Source organism: Callithrix jacchus, chromosome 8, assembly GCF_049354715.1.
Source record: "Callithrix jacchus isolate 240 chromosome 8, calJac240_pri, whole genome shotgun sequence".
NCBI classification, from domain to species: domain Eukaryota; kingdom Metazoa; phylum Chordata; class Mammalia; order Primates; family Cebidae; genus Callithrix; species Callithrix jacchus.
Window position 1 is genome coordinate 19,248,629 of NC_133509.1, and position 27,827 is coordinate 19,276,455.

Consider the following 27,827-nt stretch of genomic DNA (forward strand, 5'->3'; position numbering starts at 1 on the left):
ATTTTGCCTGGGCCCTCCCATGGCAAAATAAAATTCTACTGTATTTTGTAACTATAATCAACTACCTTTTGAGAGAGGAAGATAAAAGGTGTCTATAATATCTTTATGTAATCAGTTAAGTCATGAAGAAAGACAAAACGTCAAGAGATTTCTGGCTTCATCTGGTAACTAAAGGTATTCAGGCACTTAGTAGTAAACAAAGGCCAGGGGGAGAAAATAGAAGGAAAGGGAGGAAATAAGGAGAAAACAAGAAGAATCTTGGTGGGCACCAAGAACCATGAGAATCTCACTACTCAGAAAGTCAAAAGAACTTCATCAGAGGGATAATTAGGCTGAGACAAAGATAAAAAGTGAAGAATTTAGACAAAGAAACCAAGAAGACTACCCCAACCCTAACCCCACTTTGGATGCCAGGCACACAGAATAAGATCCACTCACATATTCAATAAATATGGGTTGGGTACTTGCCCTATGTGGATTAATCATAATCTTTGTTTCGTGATACATTATTTTTTAGTAAGACAATGAATACCTAGAGACCCAACCAAAGAACCAAAGAACTATATTCAAAATCTAAAACATTACCAGTGACTTCCATCTAACTATCTGCCTCCCTTTGGAGGTAATCATTATCCTGAAATTTGAGTTATTATTTTTTCTTTTTCCTTTAGTTTTATCTCACACACACACACACACACACACACAATGTGTATATATAGGCCTAAACAATGTTTAATTTTGCTTCTGAACAATATAAAAAAGGCATCACAATCTCATTCTGTCTTTTGGGACTTGCCTCTTCTTACTAAACATACTACTAACATTTTTTCCATGCTGCTGTGCTTCAATAATGTCTGTTCATTTTCATTGCTGAATAATAATCCATTTTGAGACTACACTAAAATGCATTTATCCATTATCGTGATGATGAGCATTTGAGATGATTCCAAGATTTGCTATTGCAAACAGTTTTGCTTTGAACATTCATGTATAATCTTTGGATGCGCAAAATGCTGGGTCACAGGGATAAAACTCCTCCGATTTATGAAATAACACTCAGTTGTCTTCCTAAGTGAACGTACCAATCTATACCCCATAGGCAGTAAAGGAGATCTTGCTCATCTACAACCTTTGGTACAATCAGAGGTATTAGATTTCTTAATTTTGTCAATTACATGGGTAATAAATGGTAAGTCATTTTGGTCTTAATTTTACTTTCCTATAAATGAAGGTTGAGCAACTTTTCATATTTTTTGGATATTTCTCCAGTGAAAGTCTGTTCATGCTGTTTGCCTGTTTTTCTTTTAGGTTGACCTTTTCTCATTGATTTATAAGCATTTAAAAATACATTTTTATTAGTAATCTTTTGTGGTTATATGTGCTGCAAATGCAAATGTCTTCTGTCAGTTTGTAGCCTGTCTTTTCATTTCCTTTAAGGTGTCTTCTGATAAATGTAAGTTTTTAATTTTTTTTTCCTTTTTGAGACAGGGTCTCGTTCTACTGCCCAGGCTGGAGTGCAGTGGCATGATCATGGCTCAATGTAGCCTCAACCTCCTGGGCTCAAGTGATCTTCCTGCCTCAGCCTCCTAACTAGCTAGGACTTACAGGCATACGCGCCAGGCAATTCTTTTTATTTTTTTGCAGAGACAGGGTATTGCCATGTTGCCCAGGCTGGTCTTTAACTCCTGAGCTCAAGCAATCCTCTCACCTCAGCCTCTCAAAGTCTTGGGATTACAGGTATGAGCCACTGTCTCCAGCCAGAAGTTTTTAATTATAACATAGTCAAATTTACAGGGCTGGGCATGGTGGCTAACACCTGTAATCCCAGCACTTTGGGAGGCCGAGGCGGGTGGATCACGAGGTCAAGAGATCGAGACCATCCTGGTCAACATGGTGAAACCCCGTCTCTACTAAAAATACAAAAAAAAAATTAGTTGGGCATGGTGGCGCATGCCTGTAATCCCAGCTACTCAGGAGGCTGAGGCAGGAGAATTGCCTGAACCCAGGAGGCAAGGTTGCGGTGAGCCGAGATCACGCCATTGCACTCCAGCCTGGGTAACAAGAGCGAAACTCCGTCTCAAAAAAAAAAAAAGAAAAGAAAAGAAAAAAAACATAGTCAAATTTACCAATCTTTTATGATTTGTAACTCCATTTTTTCTATTCTCTGGAAGACTCTGGATAAAACTAAAATAATTTGTTCCTTGAAAGTTTAATTTGTAAAACTGTCTGGGCTTGGTGAAGTTTTTTGTATGTGGACATTTTTAAACAATTACTTCTTTTACAGTATTATGGCTATACAGTATTTCTTGTCAGATTTGTTATCTTTTTTCTAGGAATGTATCCATTTTATCAAAGTTTTCAAATTATTAGCATAATGTAGAGAATTCTTACTACCTTTTTATGTTTATTTTTTTAGACAGAATCTTGCTTTGTCTAGGCTAAAAAACACTGGCTCGATCTTGGCTGACTGCAGCCTCTGCCTCCCAGGTTCAAGAAATTCTCCTGCCTCAGCCTCCCGAGTAGCTGGAATTATAGGCGCATGTCACCATGCCTGGCTAATTTTTGGTAGACAGGATTTTATCATGTTGGCCAGGCTGGTCTCGAACTCCTGACCTGAAGTGATCTGCCCATGTCAGCCTCCCAAAGTACTGGGATTATAGGCGTGAGCCACTGCATCCAGCCTTATTACCTTTTTAAATTCTGCTGTATCTATAGTTGTACTGCTTTTTTTGGTCATTGTATTACTTGTGTCCTTTTTCTTAATCTAACCAGGGTTTATGTCTTCTTTTAGTTCTTTGAAATCATCTTTGGACTTTTTTGGTACTATCTATTGTATCTATTTTTATTTCACAGGTATTAGTTCTTACCTGTATTATCTCCTTTCTTCTATTTTGTTTGGCTTATTCTGTTGTTAGAGACGAGATGTTTTTAGGCCTTTGATTCTTTTTTCTTGTTTTTTTTTTTTTAGAGGGAGTCTCCATCTGTCAACCAGGATGGAGTGCAGTGGCACGATCTCAGCTCACTATAACCTCCGCCTCCCGGGTCAAAGCAAGTCTCCTACCTCAGCCTCCCAAATCTTTGTAACAGTTACAAATTACTATAGGATATCAAGTAATAATCTAAAAAGAATATACATAGCATAATCCCCTTCATGTGGTAAACATGCAACTACATGGTGGCTATACCTTGTACAGAGACTACATCAAACAAGCACAAAAGAAGACTGTAAAGGAACTAAGACATAAACCAGGAAGACTGAGAGATCTAAATCAGATTCCTTTTCTAAGCTGGACTGATCCCCTGATTACAATCTGGACCTCATCTTTAGAATAAAATGCTTTATCTTGCATTCAGTGTGACTAATATAATAATGTATGATTATAGACAGTTTAAATTTTAAGAGATGATTGACAGAGAGAAGAACCATGCCTCTAGAAATATAAGCCAATGGAAAGGACTCAAGCTTTCAGGCCCTCAGATGTATTCACATGTAAACTTACATACACACGTATATACAAACGCAATCTATAATTGCCAACACCAAAAATGTGTTCTACAAAAAGCCTTGTTATATCCACATTATTCCTCAACTCATTCCCAGGGCCAAGCCCTGCTATGAATAAAAACATCATTTTTAATTAATAAAACAATTTGTAACAATAACTGGCCTCACCTTGTAAAGAATATAAATTACTAATGAGAAAATGTAGAGAGAGAGAGAGAGAATATCCATGATCAGGAAGAGAACTGACACAGACCAAGTATCCATAATGAGGGAGGAAAAGACAGCACAAATCATGTGTTCACAAATGGAGGCAATGTAAATAGAGTCAAGGTGGCCAGAGAATATTTCTTACCTGAGTATCCAAAGGAAATACTGGAGATGGGGCTCAGGTAGATGCCTTTGCCATAGGCTGCTCCATGCAGCTTGCAGGGAAACACCAGGATGAGCAATATGAGCCTGGGCCCTCCCATGGCTATTCATTAGGCAGCCACAAGGCTTATCCAGCCCTCTGTCCCGCCAGGTACCTTCTCATTCATTCAAATAACCCTAAGCACCTATTCTCGAAAAGCCAATTGGCTAAAAAGTGGATGCAGGTTAACCTGCTTGCCTATGAAATACTACGTACTGATGCATTGGAGAGTGGGAAATGGTAAAACCACTGAGTCAGTCCCTCAGCATTCATTTTTCTGTCCCAAGGCCTTGGTACATATGCAGATTCCAAAAAAGAGGAACTATAGAACAGGTAGCCAGAAGGAGCGACAATATACACTCCCTGGAGTCTCTCAGGGTGTAGAAACAAGTCTCCCATATCTACTCCCTGAATGAATAGCCACATAAATTGAAAAGCTCTAACAGATTAATTCATCACAGTGGCTATAATCAGCAATTCCACATTCCTTCTTACAGGTACATTCCCATCCCCCAAACCACCAAAAAAATGCAGCCTAAGGTCAAATACACAACAGCCACATTCTCTATTCATACAGTTCCAACTTCCTCTCTAGGGAAGCCCACAAGACAGGTTAGGCTTGAGGATGCTGTGGCAAAAACAGCTGAGTACTCTAGAGCAGCGTTCCACAAAACTGAGTAGGGAAAGGGGCAGTTGGAAATAAAGGAGAAAGGGGCACAGCCTCACCTGCAGTTTGGTGTAGGATGCATTGACCAGCCCGTTGCGCAGGATTGAATGCCAGTTCTCAATATGGGACCCACTGTAAGGCAGGGTAGAATACATGTCTCCTTATGATATGAGGTTCCCAGGAACACTCCCAAGACTGCCATTCCCACCCATTCTCTCCCACACAGGACATGAAGATAGACAAATACACCTAGTAATGAACATGCACATGGATATGGTCACAAGCACACAAGATGTATGTATGTGGTTAAACCCTACACCTCTATTTCCAGTCTCCTCCTCTCTTCTGTGATTCAGCTACTCCCATCCTAATCCTCAACTGCTGGTTCAGTATTTTCATTTGCCTATTCTCCTGACATTCCAAATTCAATAAATTCATCTGAAAATCAACAAATTTATCACTGACCCCAAATATGGCTTCCAGTTCTGACTTCATGTTCTATTTTAAGAAAAGCATACTACCACTCCTTATTAGTTTCCTTTAATACCTCCCTTTCTTCCTTCAACATATCAATATTTAAAAAAATAAAAAGGCCGGGCGTGGTGGCTCATGCCTGTAATCCAAGCACTTTGGAGGCCAAGGCGGGTGGATCACCTGAGGTGGGGAGTTCAAGACCAGCCTGACCAACATGGTGAAACCCCGTCTTTAAAAAAAAAACGGGAAAAACCTCCCTTTCTTTCTCTCCTCTCACAATTAGGCATAAATTGTGGATTTTCCTTCAGGGTAGCTTTTAGATCTGTTCTCTCCAATCTATTTCTTCAGCCCCATCTTTTCACATGTAAAGTCATTTTCCCTCAACTACATCAGAAGTAGTTTGAGAATAAAGACCACGTAATATGTACCTTTTTATTGTCTATAGCACCGACCACAGTAGCATTTAATAAATATCTGCTGACTGGTTGATGGACACACGTAACACAAACTCATATATCTCAAGGGCATCCTTCTCGATCATCCCCGCCCCCGCACCACCCCCACTGCCCAGCCCCCAGCCTCCTCACTGGAAGGCAAAGGTGCTGCCATAGAGCTTCTTGGCAGTCCGGAACCGAGCCTCCTTGGCAGGAGGGCTGCTCAGCAGGAGGAACTGGTGTGAGGTGTGCATGAACTTCAGCTGCTGCCCAGGGTGGGGGTGGGATCAGGAAAACAGAGCAGAAATTGAGATCAGGGAGGGAAAGGTTGTGGATAGGGAAAAAAATCAGGCTTGCATTAACCCCACACAAGGGAAATATGCTAAGGCCCAAAGACTAAGTTGATGGACAGAGCCAAGTAGGCAGATCTAGAACCAATATGGTTAGCTAGCTTACAGCCCCTCCCTGTCCCTCATCAGATATTTAAAGCATTTAGAGGAAGAATGGCCACTTACCCTGCTGAGAGGTAGTTTGACAATGTGTGACCTGTTGCTAGAGATGATCCTAGGAAGAAACAGAGAAAAAAATGAAAAGGATAGAATAATTATGTAGTTAAGCTATCCTCAACAAGCAGGCTTCCTATGCCTCGGGAGAATAAACAAGGATTCCTGGGCTCTCTGAATTGTGTGAAATGTCCAGGTCACTATCTGGGTATTCTCTGTAGGTGACAATGCTTGTGAATAAAAATGTAAAAGGGAAGCTACTGGCCAGACACAAACTAGTTATTGGGGAGTTATACAATCGATGAAAAAAAGAAAGGGGTGGGAGGAGGGCTGCTACAAGTAGGGAGTGAAATGGAAAGAATGAAAGAAAGGGCACAAGACGTCACCTACGAAAAAAGAAAGAACAGAAAAGAGAGGTCTGAATTAGAATGGTAACAACTTATACCTGGGATTTAGACTCAGATTCAGACCTGGGCTCAGGAGCCATCCTTCCTGAGCTCAAAAGAAAACCTGAAAGCTCTCAGATATGGAGAGAAAGTTACTGTCTAGGCTGGAAAAAGAAACAGAAAGAACTAGAATGAGGAGTCAAGGACAGACTAAGCTCTATATAGGCACAGAGGATACAAGAGAACAAAGACATAAAACACTGAGGGCTCAGCAAGAGAGCACTATCTCCCATGTGGATACAGTTTGTTGCTGTCTTTGTTTTTTGTGCCTTATCTATGAACTTATGATGCCACCCCAAATGGTCCATATCTAGTTATTCCTCAGACTTACAGGGAGAAAGCTGTTGTACTGAGGAAGTACTGAAGACTGACGAGGAGGGAGGCAAACTAGAAAGGGAAAGCTATGTCAGGAAAACAATAGAAATCGAGATCAGGAAGGGAGGACAGCAGGGAACAGTCAATCAAAATCTTGGCTAGGAGAAGACTACAGCAATAGTGCCTCAAGGCTCTGGACATTCTGTATCATCAAGGAGGCCCAGAGACAGGACAAGGGGATAGTAGGGGGAAACAGACCTCTCTGGATGCATAGCAAACTTAGTTGAAATTAACAGTGTTAATTCCTACATTCAAAAGACATAAAAACCTATTGGTGGTAATTATAGTTAGTAACAATGCGTAATATTCTTGAAAATCACTATGAGATTAGATGACTGTTCTCACCATGAAAAATACATATGTGAGATAATGCATATGCTTATTAGTTCTATTGAACCACTCTATAATGTGTACATATTTCAAAACATGTTGTATACAATATATATACTTATATTTGTCAATTTAAAAAATAAATTAAGAAAACAAACCGAAAAGGAAAACAAACAACAAAACCTTTGGGAAACATGGAACACCTGAAGAGAACATGAAAAATCATGGTGGCTGCACATCGTGGCTCACATCTATAATCCCAGCACTTTGGGAGGCCAGTTGGGAGGATCACTTGAGCCCAAGAGTTCAAGACTGGCCTGGGCAACATAGGGAGACTCTGTTTCTATAAAAAGAAATTTAAAAATTAGCTGGGTGTGGTGGTGCATGCCTGTGGTCCCAGCTACTGGGGAGGCTGAGGTGGATCACTTGGGCACTAGAGGGCAAGGCTACAGTGATCCAGGATCGTACCACTGCACTCTAGCCTGGGCGACAGAGTGAGACCCTGTCTCAAAAAAAAAAGAAACAATTAAACTAAGATTTAAAAAAAATTTTTTTTTAAAGAAAAATCATGTCAGAATTTGTGGGATTTTTGTAGGATGTGAGTTATTTTCAAGGCAGAGTATATCAATAAACTCCAAGAAAGAGCACCATTACTGCCTATAACCTTGGAAAGGATATTGAAATCACCACTAAAAGAAGGTACAGGTTCCATGTGCAGTAACTCCCTCCCTCCCCATAACCCAAGAAGGATGAGCCATTCTATCCATACCACTGCAGGAGAGGATGGGCCAGGGGATCCAACTTGTCCATCTGTTTCTTGATTTCCAAATACGATCCCTGTAAGACAATGGCCATAAGGTTATCTCTCCAGAGGTGGGAGCCCTCTGGCATTCTGCTTTTTACAGAGTGACTATTAGGGTCCAGGGCAAGGTAGACACCAAAGACCACATAGAGGAAAAAGGAGACAGGGTTCCCACTCTCAAGCAGCCCCAGTCAGGCTGGAAGACTCATAAATAGATGCTTACAAAACAACATCCAGGTGGGTCTCCCTCATTTTATGCAATTCCTACAATCCTAAAAAGTTGACTGTAAATCAAAAAATAAATAAAATCAATGTCCCAGGAAGATTAGGCTAAAGAATCCTGTGGCAAATCTTTAAATAAAGCAAAGTTTATGTGTAATTCTCAGCTGTGACATACAGGATTTGCTGAGAAGAGGCCCACTTGTAAATGAGTACAAATGAATATCTATCCATGAAGATATTATAGATGAGGGATGGGGAAGTCTGGTGAGGGACAGCCTTTTTTTTGAGACTGAGTCTCGCTCTGTCACCAGGCTGGAATGCAGTGGTGCAATCTCAGCTCACTGCAACCTCTGCCTCGCGGGTTCAAGTGATTCTCTTGCCTCAGCCTCCCAAGTAGCTGGGACTACAGGTGCGCACCATGATGCCCAGCTAATTTTTATATTTTTAGTAGAGACGGGGTTTCACCATGTTGGCCAAGATGGTCTGGATCTCTTGACCTCGTGATCCGCCCACCTCGGCCTCCCAAAGTGCTGGGATTACAGGTGTGAGCCACTGCGCCTGGCTTGGTGAGGAACAGCTTTCACCAAAGGATGGTCACCGCTCCATGTGGCGGCTGCCCCCCCTTAGAAGGATAGAAGATGTAGGCCCCTGTGTCTAGTTCCTTACCTCCAAGTCCCTCCATCCTCCTTGCCCCACCTAACCCTGGGCAGAGGTCTTTCCTTCACTTCTCTAACTCCCTAAGAATTATGGCAAAACGTTAAATATTAACAACTTGTAAAGGAATTAGCAGCAAAGGTAAAGACTAAGACTAAAGAGAATAGAGTAATAACAGAGCTAACAAAACACAGAACAAGAATTGGGAAGGTTAAAGAGGAAAGACTAAAAAAAGATACAGTGAGTAGCTTCTCTAAATCTTTATCCCACTCCCACAAATTACAAACAGAATATGACACTTGAGCTGGGCAGGCAGAGGAGAGGGGACAGAGAGACGGCAGAATACCTGGGTCATCTCCCGAATGGACATCACACTATCCAGAGCTTTCTGAAGCCGCTCATAATTCTTCTTCTGTGGAGAATCAACAGAAAAGAAAAAACCAGATAAAGAAAAGTGGAGGAAAGTAAGATGTGATGAAAAGGAGGGCTAGATGGACAAAAAAAGTCTAGGTCCAAAGAAACAATAGTATGTCATGGAAAGAACATTAATGTCAGACAGTTCTGAGGTCACATGCTAGTTCTCTTTTACTAGCTGTGAGGTATAGGGTAAGTTATTTGGCCTCTCAGAACCTTTAGCATCCCTTTAAGCAAATGAAGATAACAATTCCTATCACCCCCAGAGATGTTCTGAGGATTAAATAACATATATAAAGAATTTGCTACAGTAATAACAGTGAGGTCCTATGCTGGGTACTTGTTATGGTTAATTTTGAGTGTCAACTTGACTGGGCCATGAGGTACCCAGACCAAATGGTCAACCATTATTTCTAGGTGTATCTGTGAGGGTGTTTCTGGCTGAGATTAACATTTGAATCAGCAGACTGAGTAAAGCAAACTGTCCTCCCTAATATGGAAGGGACTTATCCAGTCAATTGATGACCTGAATAGAACAAAAAGGCTGACTCCTCTGCCGCCCTCCCACCCCCGTCACATCGAGTTTGTAAGTACTCCTCCTGCCTGATTGCTTGAGTCTTTGGATTTGAACTAAAAAAAATTGGCTCTTCTTAGATGCTGAGCCTGCAGCTTTCAGACTAGAACTTACACCACTGGCTCAGATTTTTTGGTTTTGTTTGTTTTTAGGCAGAGTCTCGCTCTGTCGCCCAGGCTGGAGTGCAGTGGTGTGATCTCAGCTTACCGCAACCTCTGCTTCCCGGGTTCAAGCAATTCTCATGCTTCAGGCTCCCACAAGTGCCCGTCACCAGGCCTGGCTAATTTTTTATATTTTCAGTCAAGATGGGGATTCACCATATTGGCCAGGCGGGTCTTGAACTCCTGACTCCACTCAAGTGATCCCCGCCCACCTTGACCTCCCAAAGTGCTGGGATTACAGGTGGAAGCCACTGCGCCCAGCCCGCTAATTTTCAAGCCTTGGGACTGGGACTAGAACTATACCACTGGCTCTGCTGGGTCTGAAGCTTGCTAACTGTAGATGTTGGAACTTCTCAGCCTCCATAATCACGTGAGGCACTTCCTTACAATAAACCTCTTTCTCTCTCTCTCTCTCTTTATCTCCTATAGGTTCTGTTTCTCTGGAAAACCCTAATACAGTACTTTACATATATTACCTCTCATTTGTATAATGATCTGCAAAATAAGTATTATCCCCCCCTTTTTTTTTTTTTTTTTTTTTTACAAGATAAGGAGATTGAAGTTTAGAAAGGTTAAGTGATTTGCCTAATGACCTTCAACTGGGGAGTAGCAGTACCTCAACTGGAATCCAGGTCTGTCTCCAAAAGCCCTTCTTTCCTATCATAATGTAACTAATATTAATTCCTCTCTTTCTGGGACAAACTCGGCTTTTTATTTACTGAAGCAGCTAAATCACAGAGTTTAAGAGTTCTGTCCCTTATTCCAAGCCCTGTATATACCAGAATGGCAGCCCATAGTCTCCCACTATCTTTTACCATTTTTGTTCCTTAGCCTTGACTTTCTCAAGTAACATACCTTAGGGTTAAAGGCCAGAGTCTTGGGATCAGTGGGGTCCACCACAGAGGGATAAGGCTCAAAGATGATGCTCTTTCTAGGGGACTCCAAAGCTGCCCTACACATGGCCACTAGCAGATCCACCACCTTAGAGGAAAGGAAAAAAAGGGGGCAGAAGCTAAATGATTTCCCAGTACTGGGAGTCACACAGTATCCAGCATTTCTCTCTGATCCTTTTTTTTTTGAGACGGAGTTTCGCTCTTGTTGCCCAGCCTGGAGTGCAACGGCGTGATCTCAGCTCACTGCAACCTCCACCTCCTGGGTTCAGGCAATTCTCCTGCCTCAGCCTCCTGAGTAGCTGGGATTACAGGCACGCGCCACCATGCCCAGCTAATTTTTTGTATTTTTAGTAGAGATGGGGTTTCACCATGTTGACCAGGATGGTCTCGATCTCTTGACCTCGTGATCCACCCGCCTTGGCCTCCCAAAGTGTTGGGATTACAGGCGTGAGCCACCGTGCCCGGCCCTAATCCTCTTTTAAAAAGCAAATATGTTTAAGGCTTTTTTAAAATAGAAAAACACAGCTCATAAAAATTCAAATATACCAAAGTAATTGAAGAAAAGATAAAAGACCATCCTCCTGCCCTCAAACTAATCTCATTCCTCATAGATATGTACTAGTGAGTTTGAAGTATATCCTTCCAGATATTTTTCCTATGGAAATATTTTCTTTTCTCTCACTTTCTCTTTTTTTTTTTAATTCCTTTTTTTTTTAGACTAGTCAAGTGCAGTAGTGAGAAGGTGGAAAAGAGTAGAACAAGGAGTTCAATCTGTAACTGACTGTGAACAATTGAGATAACTCACTACCTTCAGACCAGCCAGCTTTCTCTTTTGTTCAAAGAGACAGGGGATGACTCTGTCACCCAGGCTGGAGTGCAGTGGTGTGATCATGGCCCATTTGACTTCTTGAGCTCAAGCCATCCTCGCATCACAGCCTCCCAAAGTGCTGGGATTACAGGTGTGAGCCACTGTGCTTGGCCCATTATTTTCTCACATGGACAATTTTACTACATATACTGTTGATTTGCTTTTTTATATAACTATGTTACAATTGTCTATCCATAAGTAAGAGCTACATGGTATTTTAACTCTAAGGACATCTCAGAATTTCTTTAACTGGAGCCCCTACAGATGGAGTTGTATCCATTTTTCATTGGATACAAACAATACTACAGTGGATATCCTTAAATACAAAAGCATTTTTGGAAGTTAAAGTCCAAGAATAAAATTGCTGGGTTCCTGTGTCTTTCTTGACCCAATTCTCTAGCTGCTTTTCCCTCTCTCATACCTCTGCTCCAGTGGCCACCTCCTCTGCAGCTCCGGACATGACTCCCAGCGTGTAGAAGGAGAAGACACATAGTTCACGAGTACAGACAGCTGGCTGAAAGGATATATTAAACAGATGGTGGTGGGATGGGGTGTGCAATAAGGTGTAGGCAGAGAGGGACAGTCCTGACCTTGGCCAACTCTAAAACAGGGTAGGAATTTGGGGCCCTCTATATCAGGAGAAAACTACAGATAAAGTCTTAAATAAAATGCCTTACTGATAAGTTTGGGAGTTAACACCGTCTCCCCTATGAAGCCTTCCCTGATCTTCCTATGTAGTCAGTAACTCTCTCCCGACTTTTAACACTGCTAATATCTCTTCTATACACTTAATATACATTGTGATTTACAGTTAAGTGTCTCCCATCTGGACTTGGAGTCCTTGAGCACAGCTTCATATCCAGTCATCTTGGTCAATATCTGATTCCCATTTTTAAATGTTAGGTGGACTCTATTCTAATATAAATATTCTCATATCCTCACCTCTCTGAACAGTACTGCTGAGATGTTTTCTGAGAAAAATCAACAATTTCTAGAATCTCAGGGAGTACAGACAGAATTTTACCTTGACCACAGACCCAGGAAGACGGGAATAAAAGAGAGGAGTAAAGGGGACCTGGCTAAGGAAGAGGATCATAGAGTAGGGACCTATACCTTCAGCATAGATCCATTTTGGAAGACATGCTGCTCATCACACACCACACAGTACTCATTCAATGTTGGAATCCTCTGCTCTGCATACTTCATGATCTGGGAAGAGAATAGATCCTAAGTCTTTTGAAAGTACAGGCGCACACAGATACGGGAAATAATTTCAGCTTTTTTTTTTCCAGCTACCTATACCCTCTACCCTCCCAGCCCCATGACTAAGGTAGAATACATTCTTAGGCTGTGTACTTAAATTGATGGCCTGACTGCAGAGATAAGACTGTATGGTATAGTAAATATAAGACCATGATGTTTGACTGAGAAGACCTGGGTTAACATACCACCTCTAATACTTAATAGGATATGTAACTTTAAGCAAGTCAGTTAACCTGAGCCTTAGTTTCTTCGTTTATATAGCAGAGCATTATTTACCTCATCGGGGTATTGCAAGCGAAATGATTTCCATGTAAGTATTTTATTTTTACTTTTATTTTTTTAAAGACAGGGTTTCACCATGTTGGTCAGGCTGGTATTGAACTCCCGACCTCAGGTGATCTGCCTGCCTTGGCCTCCAAAGTGCTTGGATTACAGGCGTGAGCCACCACACCCGGCCCATGTAAGTATTTAAAAAAAAAATAAAATGGGTGCTAATGAAACTCTTAAAAGTACTTGTAATTATAGGCTGTCCATCTGAGATAGGAGAGCATTCAGTCCATGATCAGATGGCTGAAGGTCCTGAGAAGCCATTTCAACTACCCAGACCAATTAGCCAGTCCACTGGTCAAAACCACTGACAATTCTGTGCTGGGAAGATGGCAAAATCCAGAGCTAATGCAGCAATATCCTAAAGTGGTTTTTTTTTTTGACACCACATAGCTTTTGTGAATAAATCAAGTTGTTCCCATTTTATATGATTTTACGTTGGTAATGAGACATGCAAGGGCTTTATTCATTTAATGCAGACTTATTGAGTGCCATTATGTACCCATCTCTGTGATTATGCAATAAAATAAAAGACTGTTTTCTCTGAAGTTAAACTTCAATAGGAGAGATGTGGCACGTTTATAAATTAATAACAATTCAGGGAAACCCATAGTATGTGGCACACAGGTGCCATATGAAATAAAAAAAAAATTGTAACAAAAGAATTGAAGAAAAGAAAAGAAAAAAAAAGAAATTGTAGTTCAGTGAGGGGAGACATCACTTCTAGTTAATGCATTGGAGTAATGGCAATTTTATGGAAAAGGTGCCATCTGACTCTTGATGGTAATAGACAGATATAAGAAATGACATGAACAAAAGTAACCGAGATGCAAAAGTGAAAGCATGCCCAGGGAATAAAGATACTTTAAAATGCAAATGACCAGCTGGGCACAGTGGCTCATGCCTGCAATCCCAGCACTTTGGGAGGCTGAGGTGGGTGGATCGCGAGGTCAGGAGATCAAGACCATCCTGGCCAACAAGGTAAAAACTGATCTCTACTAAAAATACAAAAATTAGCCAGGCATGGCAGCAGGCACCTGTAGTCCCAGCTACTTGGGAGGCTGAGGCAGGAGAACTGCCTGAACCCAGGAGGCAGAGGCTACCATGAGCCGAGATGACACCACTGCACTCCAGCCTGGGTGACAGAAACAGACTATATCTCAAAAAAAAAAAAAAAAAAAAAATGACCAGAAGCTGAGCAGTGATAGAGGTCTGTGAGGAATACTAATGATAACCTGAGCAAGGGCTTTTGAGAATCATAAGGAAATTACTGTCAATCTCACTCTCATCTCATGTCATATGAGTCTTGCCACCCATACACTTAAAATTTGCAGTGCCTCATTGCCGCTTGATCATAAAGTGGTCTGTAAGTGTTGTCTTTCTAGTAATGCTGTCACCTTCTGAAGATGGGAGCTATGACTTCTTTCCTTCTACCATTAGTTCTGAAGCAAAGCAATTCAGGAAGTATTTGACTGAGGATCTGGGAGGTGTTAGGAGACCAAATGGGTCAGACAACAGGGCAGGGCTTTGGAGTGACACTTTTGACTTGATTACCTGAACGAGGAATCCATACTCCAGAGTGGGAATGTTCTTGCAGTGACCACTGACCTGGTAAGGGTAAAAAGACAGGCTCCATGAACCTCCTATGAAGCCGAGGCCTAGACAGACCTGACTCTTGCTCCTAAAGCAGCTAAACCCTAGCTCAGAATCCCAAAGCCAGAAAGGAGACTTTTAGATATTTTTGCCAAAGTTTCTGGAAAAAGGCTCACCTGTCCTAACCCTCCTTCAAAGTAGATGGAATAGATTAGTAAAGTTAGTACACCTCTGGGAGATTCCCATCTGCTTCATGGGCTATAAGAGAAGCTTGACAGTTTAGAGATAAGTTTTCTACTGTTAAAAAACATGTTCCTAGTGGGCGTGGTGGCTCATGCCTGTTACCCCACGTGAAAGCAGGTGGATCACTTGAGCTCAGGAGTTCAAGACTATCCTGGGCAACATGGCAAAATCCTGTCTCTACAAAAATATGAAAAATCAGCCAGTCGTGGCATGCACCTATAGTCCCAGTTAGGTGAGAGGCTGAGGTAGGAGGATCATTTGAGCCTGGAGGCAGAGATTGCAGTGTACATGCCCTCTAGCCTGGATGACAGAGTGAGACCCTGTCTCAAAAAAAAAGTGTTCCATTCTAATCAGTCATGGTACATACCTAGGTTTGATTTATATGCCTAGACAACCATACCCCCACCCCATTTTGAGAAACTATACTCCCACATTTCCATTCCCACCCTCCTGATAGCCAAGTCAAACACTCCCCAGCCCATGTACCAAAGGAGAGGTCCGTGCTGGGGGAGGGAGGCCCACGTGCTGAGGGCACAGGAGACCTGCCTGGGGGCTGGGAGGGTAGCCAAACACCTCCACTTTGGGGTTCTTCATGGTACAGGAGATAGAACGGTTCATGAGGCGCCCAACCCGAAGCTCTGGTACACCTAGTTTGCCTTTCAGCATGGAGTCCTGTATGATAGGGAAACTGGGAGACCTGGAGAGCGAAAGCAAAGAGAAGTGATAGAACTGGGGATTTATTAAGAGCCCTAGAAGGGGACTGGAGATAAGTGAGCCCTAAGCCAAAAGTTCTAAACCAAAGAAAGACAAACTCATATCAGAGGCAAGTTCCATTGTATCTGCTCAAACAAGCAGATCATACATCTGCATTAAAATTTTTATGTCATCATCTGTGGGTTCTTCAAATTGGGACACTGGGGGTGTGCAGAGGCAGAGCATACGTTCTAATGTTTCTAATCCAGGTACAGAAAAATCCCTTGGAAAGGCTGTCTGTTTTACTTACTGAGAGAGAGAGACAGAGAGAGAGAGAGATTGAGATTAAGTGTTAAACACTGTGCTAGGCAAGAAGTAGTTGCATCCCAAAGGGCCTAATACTGACTATCTGACTCTCAACAATGATTCTTAGGAAGCTACAAATCTGGGTTTGGATCTGCCTTTGGGAATATCAGAAGACACCACGGGGGAAAATGTGGACCTGGGCTCAAAGAATGGAGCAATATTTATTTCCAGAACCCAGCAAGGAATTACTGCCTCTTTTCTGTCACCTTTTTCTTAAGATGGGGAAATGGATCAGGGCAAAAGAAAAGAAAGATGGAAAATTCAGCAAACATTTCTCCAAATACATACCATGAGCTAGGTATTCTGTTTTACATAAAGGATTAGGTACTGGCTGGGAGTGGTGGCTCACACTTGTAATCCCAGCACTTTGGGAGGCCGAGATGGGTAGATCACAAGGTCAGGAGTTCGAGAAGAGCCTGACCAACATGGTGAAACCCCGTCTCTACTAAAAATACAAAAATTAGACGGGCATGGTGGCAGGTGCCTGTAATCCCAGCTACTTTGGAGGCTGAGGCAGGAGAATCGCTTGAACCTGGAAGTGGAGGTTGCAGACCTAAGACTGCACCACTGCACTCCAGCCTGGGTGACAAAGCGAAACAACATCTCAAAAAAAAAAAAAAAAAAAAAGGATTAGGTATTAATATCAGGTAAGAAGTGGGGAGGTAAGGACACATATGGAACAGGATCATGTGAGTGGTATCAGTAGTTAAAGAGACAGAATTCAGGGAAGAGGGGATAGAAAAGGTAAGTTCAGGTAATCAAGAAGGTGGGGGTGGGGGCTATCACAAGGTGATTCCAGATGATCAGCTTTAGGGGGTACTTACTTGGGAATGGGTGAAAAGATGCTGAGGCCAGCTCGGAACTTCTTGATAGTACCACTTGCCTTGAACCAACTGTGCCGCTTCTCCTGCTGGGTCTTCAAGAAATCGTTGCTCAGATGTTTCCATTGTTGGGATGTAAACATACCCAGGATCCTGAGGGATCAAAGAGAATAAGCTTAGGCAAGATGAGGCAGGGTCAAGAAATAAGGACTAAAATTCAGACCCAGGGTCTGCAAAGCTAGTTGTGGTAGGGGAATGTGTATCTGAAGACCTCTTAAAATGCCCTTAGTACATTTAAAAAAAAAACTGTCCCAGAGTACCCCTTTACCCTAGATGGTACCTAGCCTAATGGACCAGAAAAATTCTGAGATGCTTTGCCTTTAGAGGGAGATTTCAAAGGTGAGCCTTCAAAGGCTGCAAACCTTGAAATATATTGCCAAGAATGACTAAACCGTTGAGAGTTAAACAGAAGTAGTAGGATGGAGGTGAGTACCACTATGTTCCCTGTGAATCATGAAGAAAGGGACTAGGGACACAAGGGGTACTGACGTTGTTAGGTGAAAAATTATATCCCCAAATTTATGGTTTCCAATTTGACATGTGCCCTTAGCTACATTTGTCAATTGTTTCACTTGTCCTTGATCAGTTCTCTCTAGCATTATTCTAAGGTATTGTTCTAAATTCTTATTACCTTCTTTTAAGTTACTAACTTCATCTACAACCACTAACTTCTCTTCCTTCTTAGGCCATCAGCGAATCTATTTATATTCCCACCCTACCTCAGTCTCTCCATTTTCTGGAGGTAAAGTGACCCTTCTGCCTAAGATCAATCCCTCGATTTGTGATCTTGATCTTAGCCCTAACTTGCCTTTTTAGGGACCTTGCTGTGTCAATCATTCCCCTTTCCTGTCAGTTTCTTTCCCAAAGTATACAAAAAATGTTCAACTTTCTGCACCTCAGTCTAGTTAACCTCTCCTTGTTCCCTTCCCATCTCCACCCAAATTTCTCAATCCACACTCATTGTTTCTATGTTACTTGCCAACCACTCACCTCTCACCTTTCTATATGCTGGTTCCTACCTTTACCACTAAAATTGTTCTCATTCTGATGCTAAATCCAATGGAAACTCCCAGGTTCTTCCCATATCTTCTCTGGCATCTGGACCTCCTTGCAAAACCTGCCCTCTTTTGTCTTCTGTGCCACTATTCTCTTCCTATTCTATTCTGACCTACCTGCAATGTTTCTTCTTCCTCTGCCTACCCTGCTGGTTTCTTTGAAATTCTGTCTGAGTGTTTATTTCGTCCTTGATCCTATCTTCTTTTCCCTCTATCATGTCCTCTTTTGGCAATCTCATATTCACTGGCTGTAATTTCTTCCCAAACACTGATGCCTATCTTCAACCCTAACCTCTCCTGTAAGTAGCAAATTGACATTTCAGATTAAGCATCTCCACCTGCATATCCAAAAGTTATCTTTAAAAAACATGTCAAAATGGAAGTAATTATCTATCCTCATCCAACAAACCTGCTCCCTTCTCATATCCCTATTTATATTGATGGTATCACAATTTACCCAGACATCTAGGCTGGAAACCTAAAAGTTTTTTCCACTATTCTTTGGCCCTCATGACTATATTCAACATATCTAAATCAGTCTTCAAGTCTTATTGATTTTATACCTCACAAATCTTCCTAATCAGCCTTTCATCTCCATTCTCACCTACAATTGCACTTTAGCTCAGGCCTTTAGCATCTCATGTCTCAACTTTTACAAAAGCACCCTACTATACCTGTTCTGGTCTCTTGTCTCATTCCCTCCTACCCATTTTGTACAATGCTACCAGAATGTTTTTTCTAAACATGAATCTGACCACGTCATTTCTTTACCTAAACCCTTCAATGTTCAAACTGCCTACAGGATAAAAGCCCAAGATCCTCTCTAACTTGAACCCTTCCCTATTCTCTGACTTTGGCTCCTATAATCCCCACTTGCATTTTGCCAGCAATATTTAACTATCTGGAGCTCCCTATACACATGCTGCTTTATATGACTAAGCCCCTGTAAATGTTATTCACCCTCAGAGTCTGTCTACACAGACAACTCTTATCCATCCTTGAAAATTATTAATCATTGGCTGGGCGCGGTGACTCACACCTGTAATCCCAGCACTTTGGGAGGCTGAGGTGGGTGAATCACTTGAGGCCAGGAGTTCGAGACCAGCCTGGCCAACATGGAGAAACCCTGTCTCTACCAAAAATATAAAAATTAGCCGGGTGTGGTGGTGGGCACCAGTAATCCCAGCTACTTAGGAGGCTGAGGCATGAGAATCACTTGAACCCAGGAGGCAGAGGCTGCAGTGAGCCAAGATTGTGCCACTGCACTCCAGCCTGGGTGACAGCAAGACTCTGTCTAGGGAAAAAAAACAAAGAAAAAAAGAAAATTATTAATCATCACCATTTCATCAGACTGAATCACTCTTCTGTGTCCTTTCTAAACCTTATATATTCACCTGTATTAAAATATGCATCCACTGGACTCTATTTGAAACTTCACTGAGTGGAAAATATGCTTCATTTCTCTTTGTATACCAAATACTCAGCTTAATGCTCAACACATTCAATAAGCTAAAACTGTCTGAACTCCTAGAGACTTACTCTGAAGAAACCGCAGGAAGAAATATAAATAGCATGACTCTGATTTCAGGGTAGTAAAAATGCTAGAGTGATGAGCCTCCTTTATCTCCCAGAAAGTCTCAAGTTCTGACACCCAAGAACCATACACTCTCTCTCCACAACCTTAAATCTGGCTCCTTAAATTTATTTTAGCTTTTCCTGGGCATATTTCACAAAGACATTTTTGGAAGGAGGCATTCCATCCAAGGTTCTGCCTGTCTATCCACGTATTTCGATCTCTCTTTCCTTCCTTCACATGTCCATGACCAGAAGAGACCAAAGTTCTTACTTTTTCAACTGAAGACCTAGCCCAAATCCTTCCTTATTTGATGGCTGGAAAACCTCAATTGATGGTTCTGCAAAGAGAAGAGAAGGCTACTATTAAGTACATATCTCTATCTTCCTGGAGTCCAAAGTCAGAGTTCAGTGGAATAACTTCCGTAGATTCTAAAGAGTGTAGCTGCTGGGAACTCTAAACAGTAAGGGTGGAAGAAAAAAAACATGTGAGGCAGAAGGCAGATTCTAGAAGCTGTCATATGAATCTGAAATACCCTCAGTAGGATGCTGAGAAGAGGAGGAGAAAGAAATTTTATCTTGGAACCAGAAAAAACAAAGTCATTAGCCAAGAAGGTCTTTAGGGAATGGTTATCAGGTGACAGGGGACGAAGACACCAATTACAGGGGACTAAAAAGCCCCCACAAATGGCCTGCAGATTGAGCCCAAGGGTTTTGTTACTAATTTCTTTCTATCGCAGTTAACTTAGGACTTTGGATTACACCACACTCAGAGCACCCACTTTCCCAAAGTCACTGCCTTTACCTGGTCCATCTAGGTACTGGGAGAGAGAAAATCGCAGCCTCAACACAATAGGTTCTGTCCGGAGGACCTTCCAGGCTGTAGAGACTTCCTCCTAAAAGAAGAAGGGAAATAGTTTCCAGTTTAAGCAACATAGAGGAATGGACCTAAAATTTCCCCTATATGACACACACATGCATCATGACAGTACACACCACTGTCTGCTGATGGTCTAGGAAAGACAGAGATGAAGAATATGTGCTCCAAATACAGCACTCAGGAACAAGACTCCTGGCCTACATGACAAATTCCACAGTCCAGCTAGACATGTTGTTGGCAGGTACTAGCCCCACTTACATCGAGGAAGCTGATGTTGATGTGGAGGTCAATGTCCACGTCATCGATAGTTCCATATTCTCTATAGAGATACAGGTGACCACAGGTGAGACTCATTAAGGGAGAAAGAAGGGAATAGAAACTGAGGTGGAAGGAGAACTGAGACTGCGGACAGGGGAAAGGAAAAGGGTGGACAACAGTTTGTACCTAGGGTCTTAGTTACAGCCTAACACCACTTATATGATCAAGACCTTCTCCAGACTAAAAGCATTTCTTACCTGAAAGGTGAAACTACTGGCCCAGAGGGGTTTAGGATAAGAGAGAATTCCTAAGAAAAATGGCCTTACTTCTCTACTATCTGCTATCAGCCAAGCTCATTTATCCTGAGCATTTTCTATCATTAAGTTCATAATTTATCCCACTATCATACCATAAAAAGAAAAACCTGCCCACAGTGTGTAGCTGGGGCTGGGTGCAGGGCACAAAAATAAAATAAAATAAAATAAACTTCTAGCCTTTTAACATCTCAGAAAGAAGTGACTTGTTCCCCAGCCATCCCTGAAGCAGAGTCCCACCTGATAGATACAGAGTTCTCACTGTAGATCTCCTTCACGGCTTCAATGTCTGCATCAAGCTGTGGGTGTCTATACAGGTCAGCTGCACAGCTCCCCTGAGATAGCAAGAAAAATGGTGGTGGAGAGAGGTGGAAAGACGAGGGAAAGAGACAGATGATAATAAAAAGAATATGAAGAGATCCGGAACAGGAGAAATCAGACAGCAGTATAGGGAAAGTGAAAGCCACTTATGTGAAGGGGTTCTTAGTGGTGACCCTAGCAAGGGATTTCATTAACAGAAGTCTTCATCCCATCATTACTTTATTTATTTATTTATTTAGAGACGGAGTTTCGCTCTTGTTACCTAGGCTGGAGTGCAATGGCATGATCTGGCTCACCGCAACCTCCGCCTCCTGGGTTCAGGCAATTCTCCTGCCTCAGCCTCCTGAGTAGCTGGGATTCCAGGCACACGCCACCATGCCCAGCTAATTTTTTGTATTTTTAGTAGAAACGGGGTTTTACCATGTTGACCAGGATGGACTCGATCTCTTGACCTCGTGATCCACCGGCCTCGGCCTCCCAAAATGCTGGGATTACAGGTGTGAGCCACCGCGCCCGGCCGACTTTAAAAAAGGTTCAGCAGACCACATGTAGGTTTTTGCTTGAGGAATTCACTTCCTTAAAGCCCCAGCTTTTCCTCTCAGACCTTGACCAGGATACATTCTATGACAACTCAATACAAGTTGAAGAGTTACAGTTTCCTAAGGTTGGTTCTATGTGAAGAACATTCCAAGAGTCTGAGTATTTCTGCTCAGGACTGTGCCCTCAGTAGTCATGGCATTAAGCAATTGCTGGCAAAGTAATCTTTTAAGATGTGGTCCTAATGAATGAAACTACTCCCACTGGCTAGTGTGGTAAGAGTCAGCAAATAATTATGTCTAATTAGGAACATACGGGTAGTCTCCACATACAAAGGATGTAGTTTACTCTGGAATAGGTATGACTTCCAAGAAAGAGCAAGGACATGGGATCAGCTCTGACAAGACCATGCTCAGACCACACCAACATTATATCCTCACCTCATCTGTGTTCCAGAACCTCTTTCACTCCTGATGTATCCAAAGAGAAGCACATATCTAGACCATCCAACATGGGGGTCTTGGGAGATGTAACCTCACCTGAACTCCATATAGAAATTCCTCTGATTCATTATCTCCCTCTGAGTCGTCATCATTCCAGAACTGGCCTTTGATGTCCTAGTGACAAGAAATAAGGATATCATGCTTTGTTAGGTCCCTATTATCCCATGGAAGAGGGTGGGATGATATGATGGGAAACAGATTCCCATAAAGATCAGAAAAAGGTAGAGTAACTGAAAGATAGAGTTACATCTTTCATCTCACCCTTTGGGAGAGTCTCAGTCTCTTCCTGATATGATCATATCCATAGACTAGCTCTGACTTAGTGGGAGAGAGGAAAACATCTAGGGAATTTTGGCCCTCTGAAGTCTCAGTATGATGATTAAGAGGCTCTGGTAGCCAGCAGGAGAAAAATGCAGATGACTTCAATGTCAAGGTTGATTCCTAAGCATATCTGAGTTCCAGTACAAGCTGGCCTCTTCCAGGATCATTACCTAACACAGTTCCCAAGCATACCTAAGCTCTCTAGTCTCATTACTTTCTTTCTTTCTTTCTTTTTTTTTTTTTTTTTTTTTTAAGGACGGAGTTTCGCTCTTGTTACCCAGGCTGGAGTGCAATGGGGGGATCTCGGCTCACTGCAACCTCCGCCTCCTGGGTTCAGGCAATTCTCCTGCCTCAGCCTCCTGAGTAGCTGGGACTACAGGAGCGCACCACCATGCCCAGCTAATTTTTTCTATTTTTTTAGTAGAGACGGGGTTTCACCATGTTGCCGAGGATGGTCTTGATCTCTTGACCTCGTGATCCACCCACCTCGGCCTCCCAAAGTGCTGGGATTACAGGCTTGAGTCACCGCGCCCGGCCCTCATTACTTTCTATCCTTTAAAGTACTTAACTCTCCCCTTCCTCCCCAAGAAAACCCAACTAGACAAACACACCAAATAATACTGCCCCTTCCCTTTCCTTTAACTTCAAATAGCCACTCTATCTTCCAAAAGGGTAGAAGGAAAATACCAACAAAGGGTGAGTTCTGAACTTTGTCTCCTCTGCCTTTGAACAATCAGTTGGAGAAGTGGGCAGTCGGTTCTCACCATTGGGTCAGTGGGTCACACACACTTTCAGGTCAGTGCTAGGCAGCACCCCTCCATACCACCAGCCGAACCAAGGCCAACAAGATGGGCATTTAGGAGACGACAAAGGGAGACGAGGGAGGGCGTGATGTTGGAGGCAACTGGAGATCTGTTGTGGATGGCAGGTTCTGCTGTTGTGGTGGTAACAAGTCACCGTCCTGTGCAAAGTAGATAATAACGGGTTTAATCACCACTTAGTAGCTGGGTGGTATATATACAGGCACACATATTTATGAATACACTTTTTTTTTGAGATGGAGTTTCACTCTTGTTGACCAGGCTCGAGTGCAATGGTGTGATCTTGGCTCACTGCAACCTCCGCCTCCTGGGTTCAAGTGATTCTCCTGCCTCAGCCTCCAGAGTACCTGGGATTACAGGCACCTGCCACAACGCCCAGCTAATTTTTGTCTTTTTAGTAAAGATGGGGTTTCACCATGTTGGCCAGGCTGGTCTCAAACTCCTGACCTCGTGATCCACCCACCTCGGCTTCCTCAAGTGCTGGGAATACAGGTGTGAGCCACCATGCCCGGCCATGAATACACTTTTATTACACATACAGACACTTGCATATAAAAAGACATGCTTGCATGCATACACACGCACACTTGCATATGCAGTTCTTTACAGATAATGAAATATGAAAGCACTATATATAAGATACTGCTATTCCATTTAAACTGGAGAGCTGAGATCACAGCAAGACCCTGCTCTAGCTCATAACAACTTCTAAAGCCAAAAGTGATGGTGGCAGGATAAGATGCTTACATTTACCTATCAGTTAATTCTTCAGAGTACCAACTCACACCAGAGTTAAGATTCAGAACTGGATTCTTTCTAGACTCTTTATCCTTAGTTATTTCTCTATACTGAGCCATTATCTCTCTTTAAACATCAGTATTACTAGCTATTATATCGAAATCATAGCTAACTTAAAAAGTCCTCAATGGCCAGGCACAGTGGCTCACGCCTATAATCCCAACACTTTGGGAGACCAAGGCAGGTGGAATCACCTGCGGTCAGGTGACCAGCCTGGCCAACATGGCGAAATCCCATCTCTCATTATTTTAAAAATACCAAAAAAATTAGCTAGGCATGGTGGCAGGCACCTGCAATCCCAGCTACTTGGGAGGCCGAAGCAGGAGAATTGCTTGAACCCAGGAGGTGGAGGTTGCAGTGAGCCGAGGTTGTACCACTGCACTCCAGCCTGGGCAACAAGAGCAAAAACTCCATCTCAAAGTCCTCAACAACACTGAACATCCTCTGGCAGCTATGATCTCAGTTGTCATTGCCAAAATAATGCCTTAGCGTCATCTTGGAACCTGCTTCCCAAATAAAAATGCAATAATTATCCCAAAAAATGCTGAGAAAAACACTTAATCCAGAGCCCTTTCATATACAGTTCCCTGCTCGCTTCTAATCCTGCAGACTCCTAATCCTATACTAACAACTTTTGGCCCCACTAAAACCTCCACGTATAGCAGAAAAACAAAACAAAACAAAAAACTTCATCTGCTAAATTATGAAGGCTTATAATGGCTGAAGACAGCAAAGCTACCCTAACAGCAGGCTAAAAAACCTTTTTGTTGCTCTCTAGATCAGCAAGTCACTAGCTTTGCAGATATCTCAGTTTAATCTACTTTAACTTCAAACAGAGGTGTTCTTGGTCTCTAATACAGTTCCTTTTTTTTTTCCTGACAAAGTTTCATTCTGTCACCAAGGCTGGAATGCAATGGTGCGATCTCGGCTCACTGCAATCTCCACCTCCCAGGTTCAAGTGACTCTCCAGTCTCAGCCTCCCAAGTAGCTGGGATTACAGGTGCCCACCAACACACCTGGCTAATTTTTGTACTTTTAGTAGAGACGGAGTTTTATGTTGGCAAGGCTGGTTTCAAACTCCTGACCTCAGGTGATCTGCCGCCTCAGTCTCCCAAAATGTTGGGATTACAGGTGTGAGCCACCACGCCTGACTGGTCTCTAATACAGTTCTACTGAATGTCAGGTTTCCAGATCAGTGATTCTCTGATTGTGGCTGGTGAACCTGCAGCATCAGTATCATCCAGGAACTTGTTAGAAATGTAAATTCTCAGATTCCTCTTAAGACCTATTGAATGGGTTAGAAATGGCTGGGTACTGTGGCTCATACCTGTAATCCTAGCACTTTGGGAGGCCAAGGCAGGCGAATCACTTGAGGTCAGGAGCTGGAGACCAGCCTGGCCAACATGGTAAAACCCTGGGTGTGGTGGCAAGTGCCTGTAATCCCAGCTACTCGGGAGGCTGAGGCAGGACACTCACTTGACCCTGGGAGGTGGAGGTTACAGTGAGCCGAGACCATGCCATTGCACTCCAGCCTGGGAGACAACAGTGAAATTCCTTTTCAAAAAAAAAAAAGGAAGAAATTCCAGAAATGGGACCCAGTAATTTGTGTTTTAACACACCCTCCAAGTTACTCTGACACATAAAATTTGAGAACCACTGTTCTTCTAGATCCTTGTGTTTTGTAAGGACCTGTGGTCCATTCCTTAGATACCATCTTAAGTCTGATAACTGAGCCAGGATGGGGACAAAAGGCACAATGTCAGAGCAGAGTCAGCATAGGAGTCTTCCAGCTGATAGTGTTGCCTGATCCCTCAGAAACATGCAAAAGGAAACTGTAACTGAAGTTCTCAGAAATAGAATGACCTGATCACTGAGATTTGCTTTAAAATACTACCCAGGCACATACACAAAAAAAGCAGGGAGGAGAACAGAAGAAATAAATATAGCAAACAGCAAAATGTTGATTACTGATGAAGCTAAATGACATGTATGAGGGTCTTTTGGTAATCCCTACCTCCCTACTTTTGTGTAAAGTTGAAAAGTTTCAAAATAAAAAGTTTTTTTTAAAAATTAGAAGGTACTCAGAGTCAACTCTAAATGTTAACAGGAAGATTAATCAAGACTGCACAACTGCCTCATTGCTGTTCTTCAAACTCATCAAGCATATTCCCACCCTTTGTCCCTGCTGTTCCCCTTTCTTGGAATGCTTTCCACCAGACATCCACATGGCTTGCTCCTTCACTCTTTCAGATCTCTGCTCAAAAGCCACCTTGACCATCCCATTTATTAAAATAGCAACACCCCAACACCCACATACTAGCACTCTCTATCCCCCTTCCCAGCTTTAGTTTTTTCCACTTAGCATGTTCTAACATATACAATGTTTATCAGAAGGTAGCCTCTGGTGGCAGAGGCTTTGACTGTTTTCAGTTTATATATATTCTTAGTCCCTTAACACATTTCTTGAATGAGTGAATGAATGAATGAATGAATCCTCTGCTGGATGCTTAAGTCAAATGAAAGACATATACAATAGCCTAAATGTTTCTACACATAGACAAAAATCACACAAAATTGATTTTAAAAAGCAAAACTTCATTCACCTTCAAGAGCAGCTGAGAACCAGAATGTGAAGATCTGGGGCGAGGTTTGCGAAATTTGCAAATCAACAGTCTAGTGCTGATCTGGATGATCACAGAGGAGTAAAGAGGGAGGCACTAAATCTCCAGCCTGGGTTGTCTTGGGGTGAGTGACAGGATGACGGCAGCGTTAGGCTAGAAGTGCCAACTTTTCACGGTTTTTGTCGTTGCAGAAGTCAAGAAAAATTTAGCCTCTTTCCAAGGGCTGTTGCTGCTTGGTTTCTGCTGCTATCACAAAGAGAAAAAGGTAGTTAAGAGGGAGTTTCTTCTTGTTCAAGGAAGAGACAGTTCAGAGATTACCAGCTTTTTCAAACAGGGCTGCTTTAGTGAAAAAGACTTGCTCCCTCTACTCTCAATGCCCTTTCCTCTGAAGAGATGCAACGTGGATTTAAAAGGTGAAGAGCTGGAAAAGGAAGTTGGTGGGTCATGGAATTTACAGCATCACAAACACTTTTTTAAAAATAAGCAGGAAAAGTGGCCTAATTCAAAGCTTTCATGTTACGCATAGAATGCTTAGGCCTACAGAGGTCGAGCGACTTAAGATTAGGAGTACAGAAGGACCGGGACTTAAAGACATTGGACAGGTCCTAATTACCTCTAATCTTCATGTGATGTGGATATAATTAATTAGGTTGTTAATGAATTAAGCAAGAAAGACCCATCTGATTTATCTAAATGAGGTAAAGAATGGGACCTTTCAAAAGAAGTTGG

General features: G+C 42.4%; 1 protein-coding gene across 40 annotated transcripts in view; it reads right to left on the reverse strand.

Moving 5' to 3' along the window:
- The window catches only part of PARP6 (poly(ADP-ribose) polymerase family member 6), a 33,082-nt gene that overhangs the window by 4,386 nt on the left and 869 nt on the right, over positions 1-27,827 (reverse strand). For 4 of the 40 annotated variants that reach the window (XR_013520792.1, XR_013520793.1, XM_078333556.1 and 1 more), the window contains exons 2-19: positions 27,081-27,344; positions 23,623-23,819; positions 22,574-22,651; positions 21,417-21,511; positions 20,863-20,923; positions 20,530-20,620; positions 19,999-20,065; positions 17,041-17,190; positions 15,644-15,854; positions 14,876-14,929; positions 12,845-12,940; positions 12,153-12,245; positions 10,826-10,951; positions 9,168-9,233; positions 7,913-7,980; positions 6,005-6,053; positions 5,643-5,752; positions 4,641-4,713 (exon numbers count right to left, since the gene is read on the reverse strand). Coding sequence is in view for 35 of the 40 variants with exons in the window: in XM_078333556.1 (XP_078189682.1) it covers positions 4,641-4,713; positions 5,643-5,752; positions 6,005-6,053; positions 7,913-7,980; positions 9,168-9,233; positions 10,826-10,951; positions 12,153-12,245; positions 12,845-12,940; positions 14,876-14,929; positions 15,644-15,854; positions 17,041-17,190; positions 19,999-20,065; positions 20,530-20,620; positions 20,863-20,923; positions 21,417-21,511; positions 22,574-22,651; positions 23,623-23,625 (1,491 nt within the window). In the remaining 5 variants the exon portion in view is untranslated. Of the gene's footprint in view, positions 1-3,857; positions 3,928-4,640; positions 4,714-5,642; positions 5,756-6,004; positions 6,054-7,912; positions 7,981-9,167; positions 9,234-10,825; positions 10,952-12,152; positions 12,246-12,844; positions 12,941-14,875; positions 14,930-15,643; positions 15,855-17,040; positions 17,191-19,998; positions 20,066-20,529; positions 20,621-20,862; positions 20,924-21,416; positions 21,512-22,573; positions 22,652-23,622; positions 23,820-27,080; positions 27,345-27,827 lie in introns of all 40 variants that reach the window. The other 36 variants (XM_078333553.1, XM_078333550.1, XM_078333551.1 and 33 more) reach the window with 14 other exon arrangements.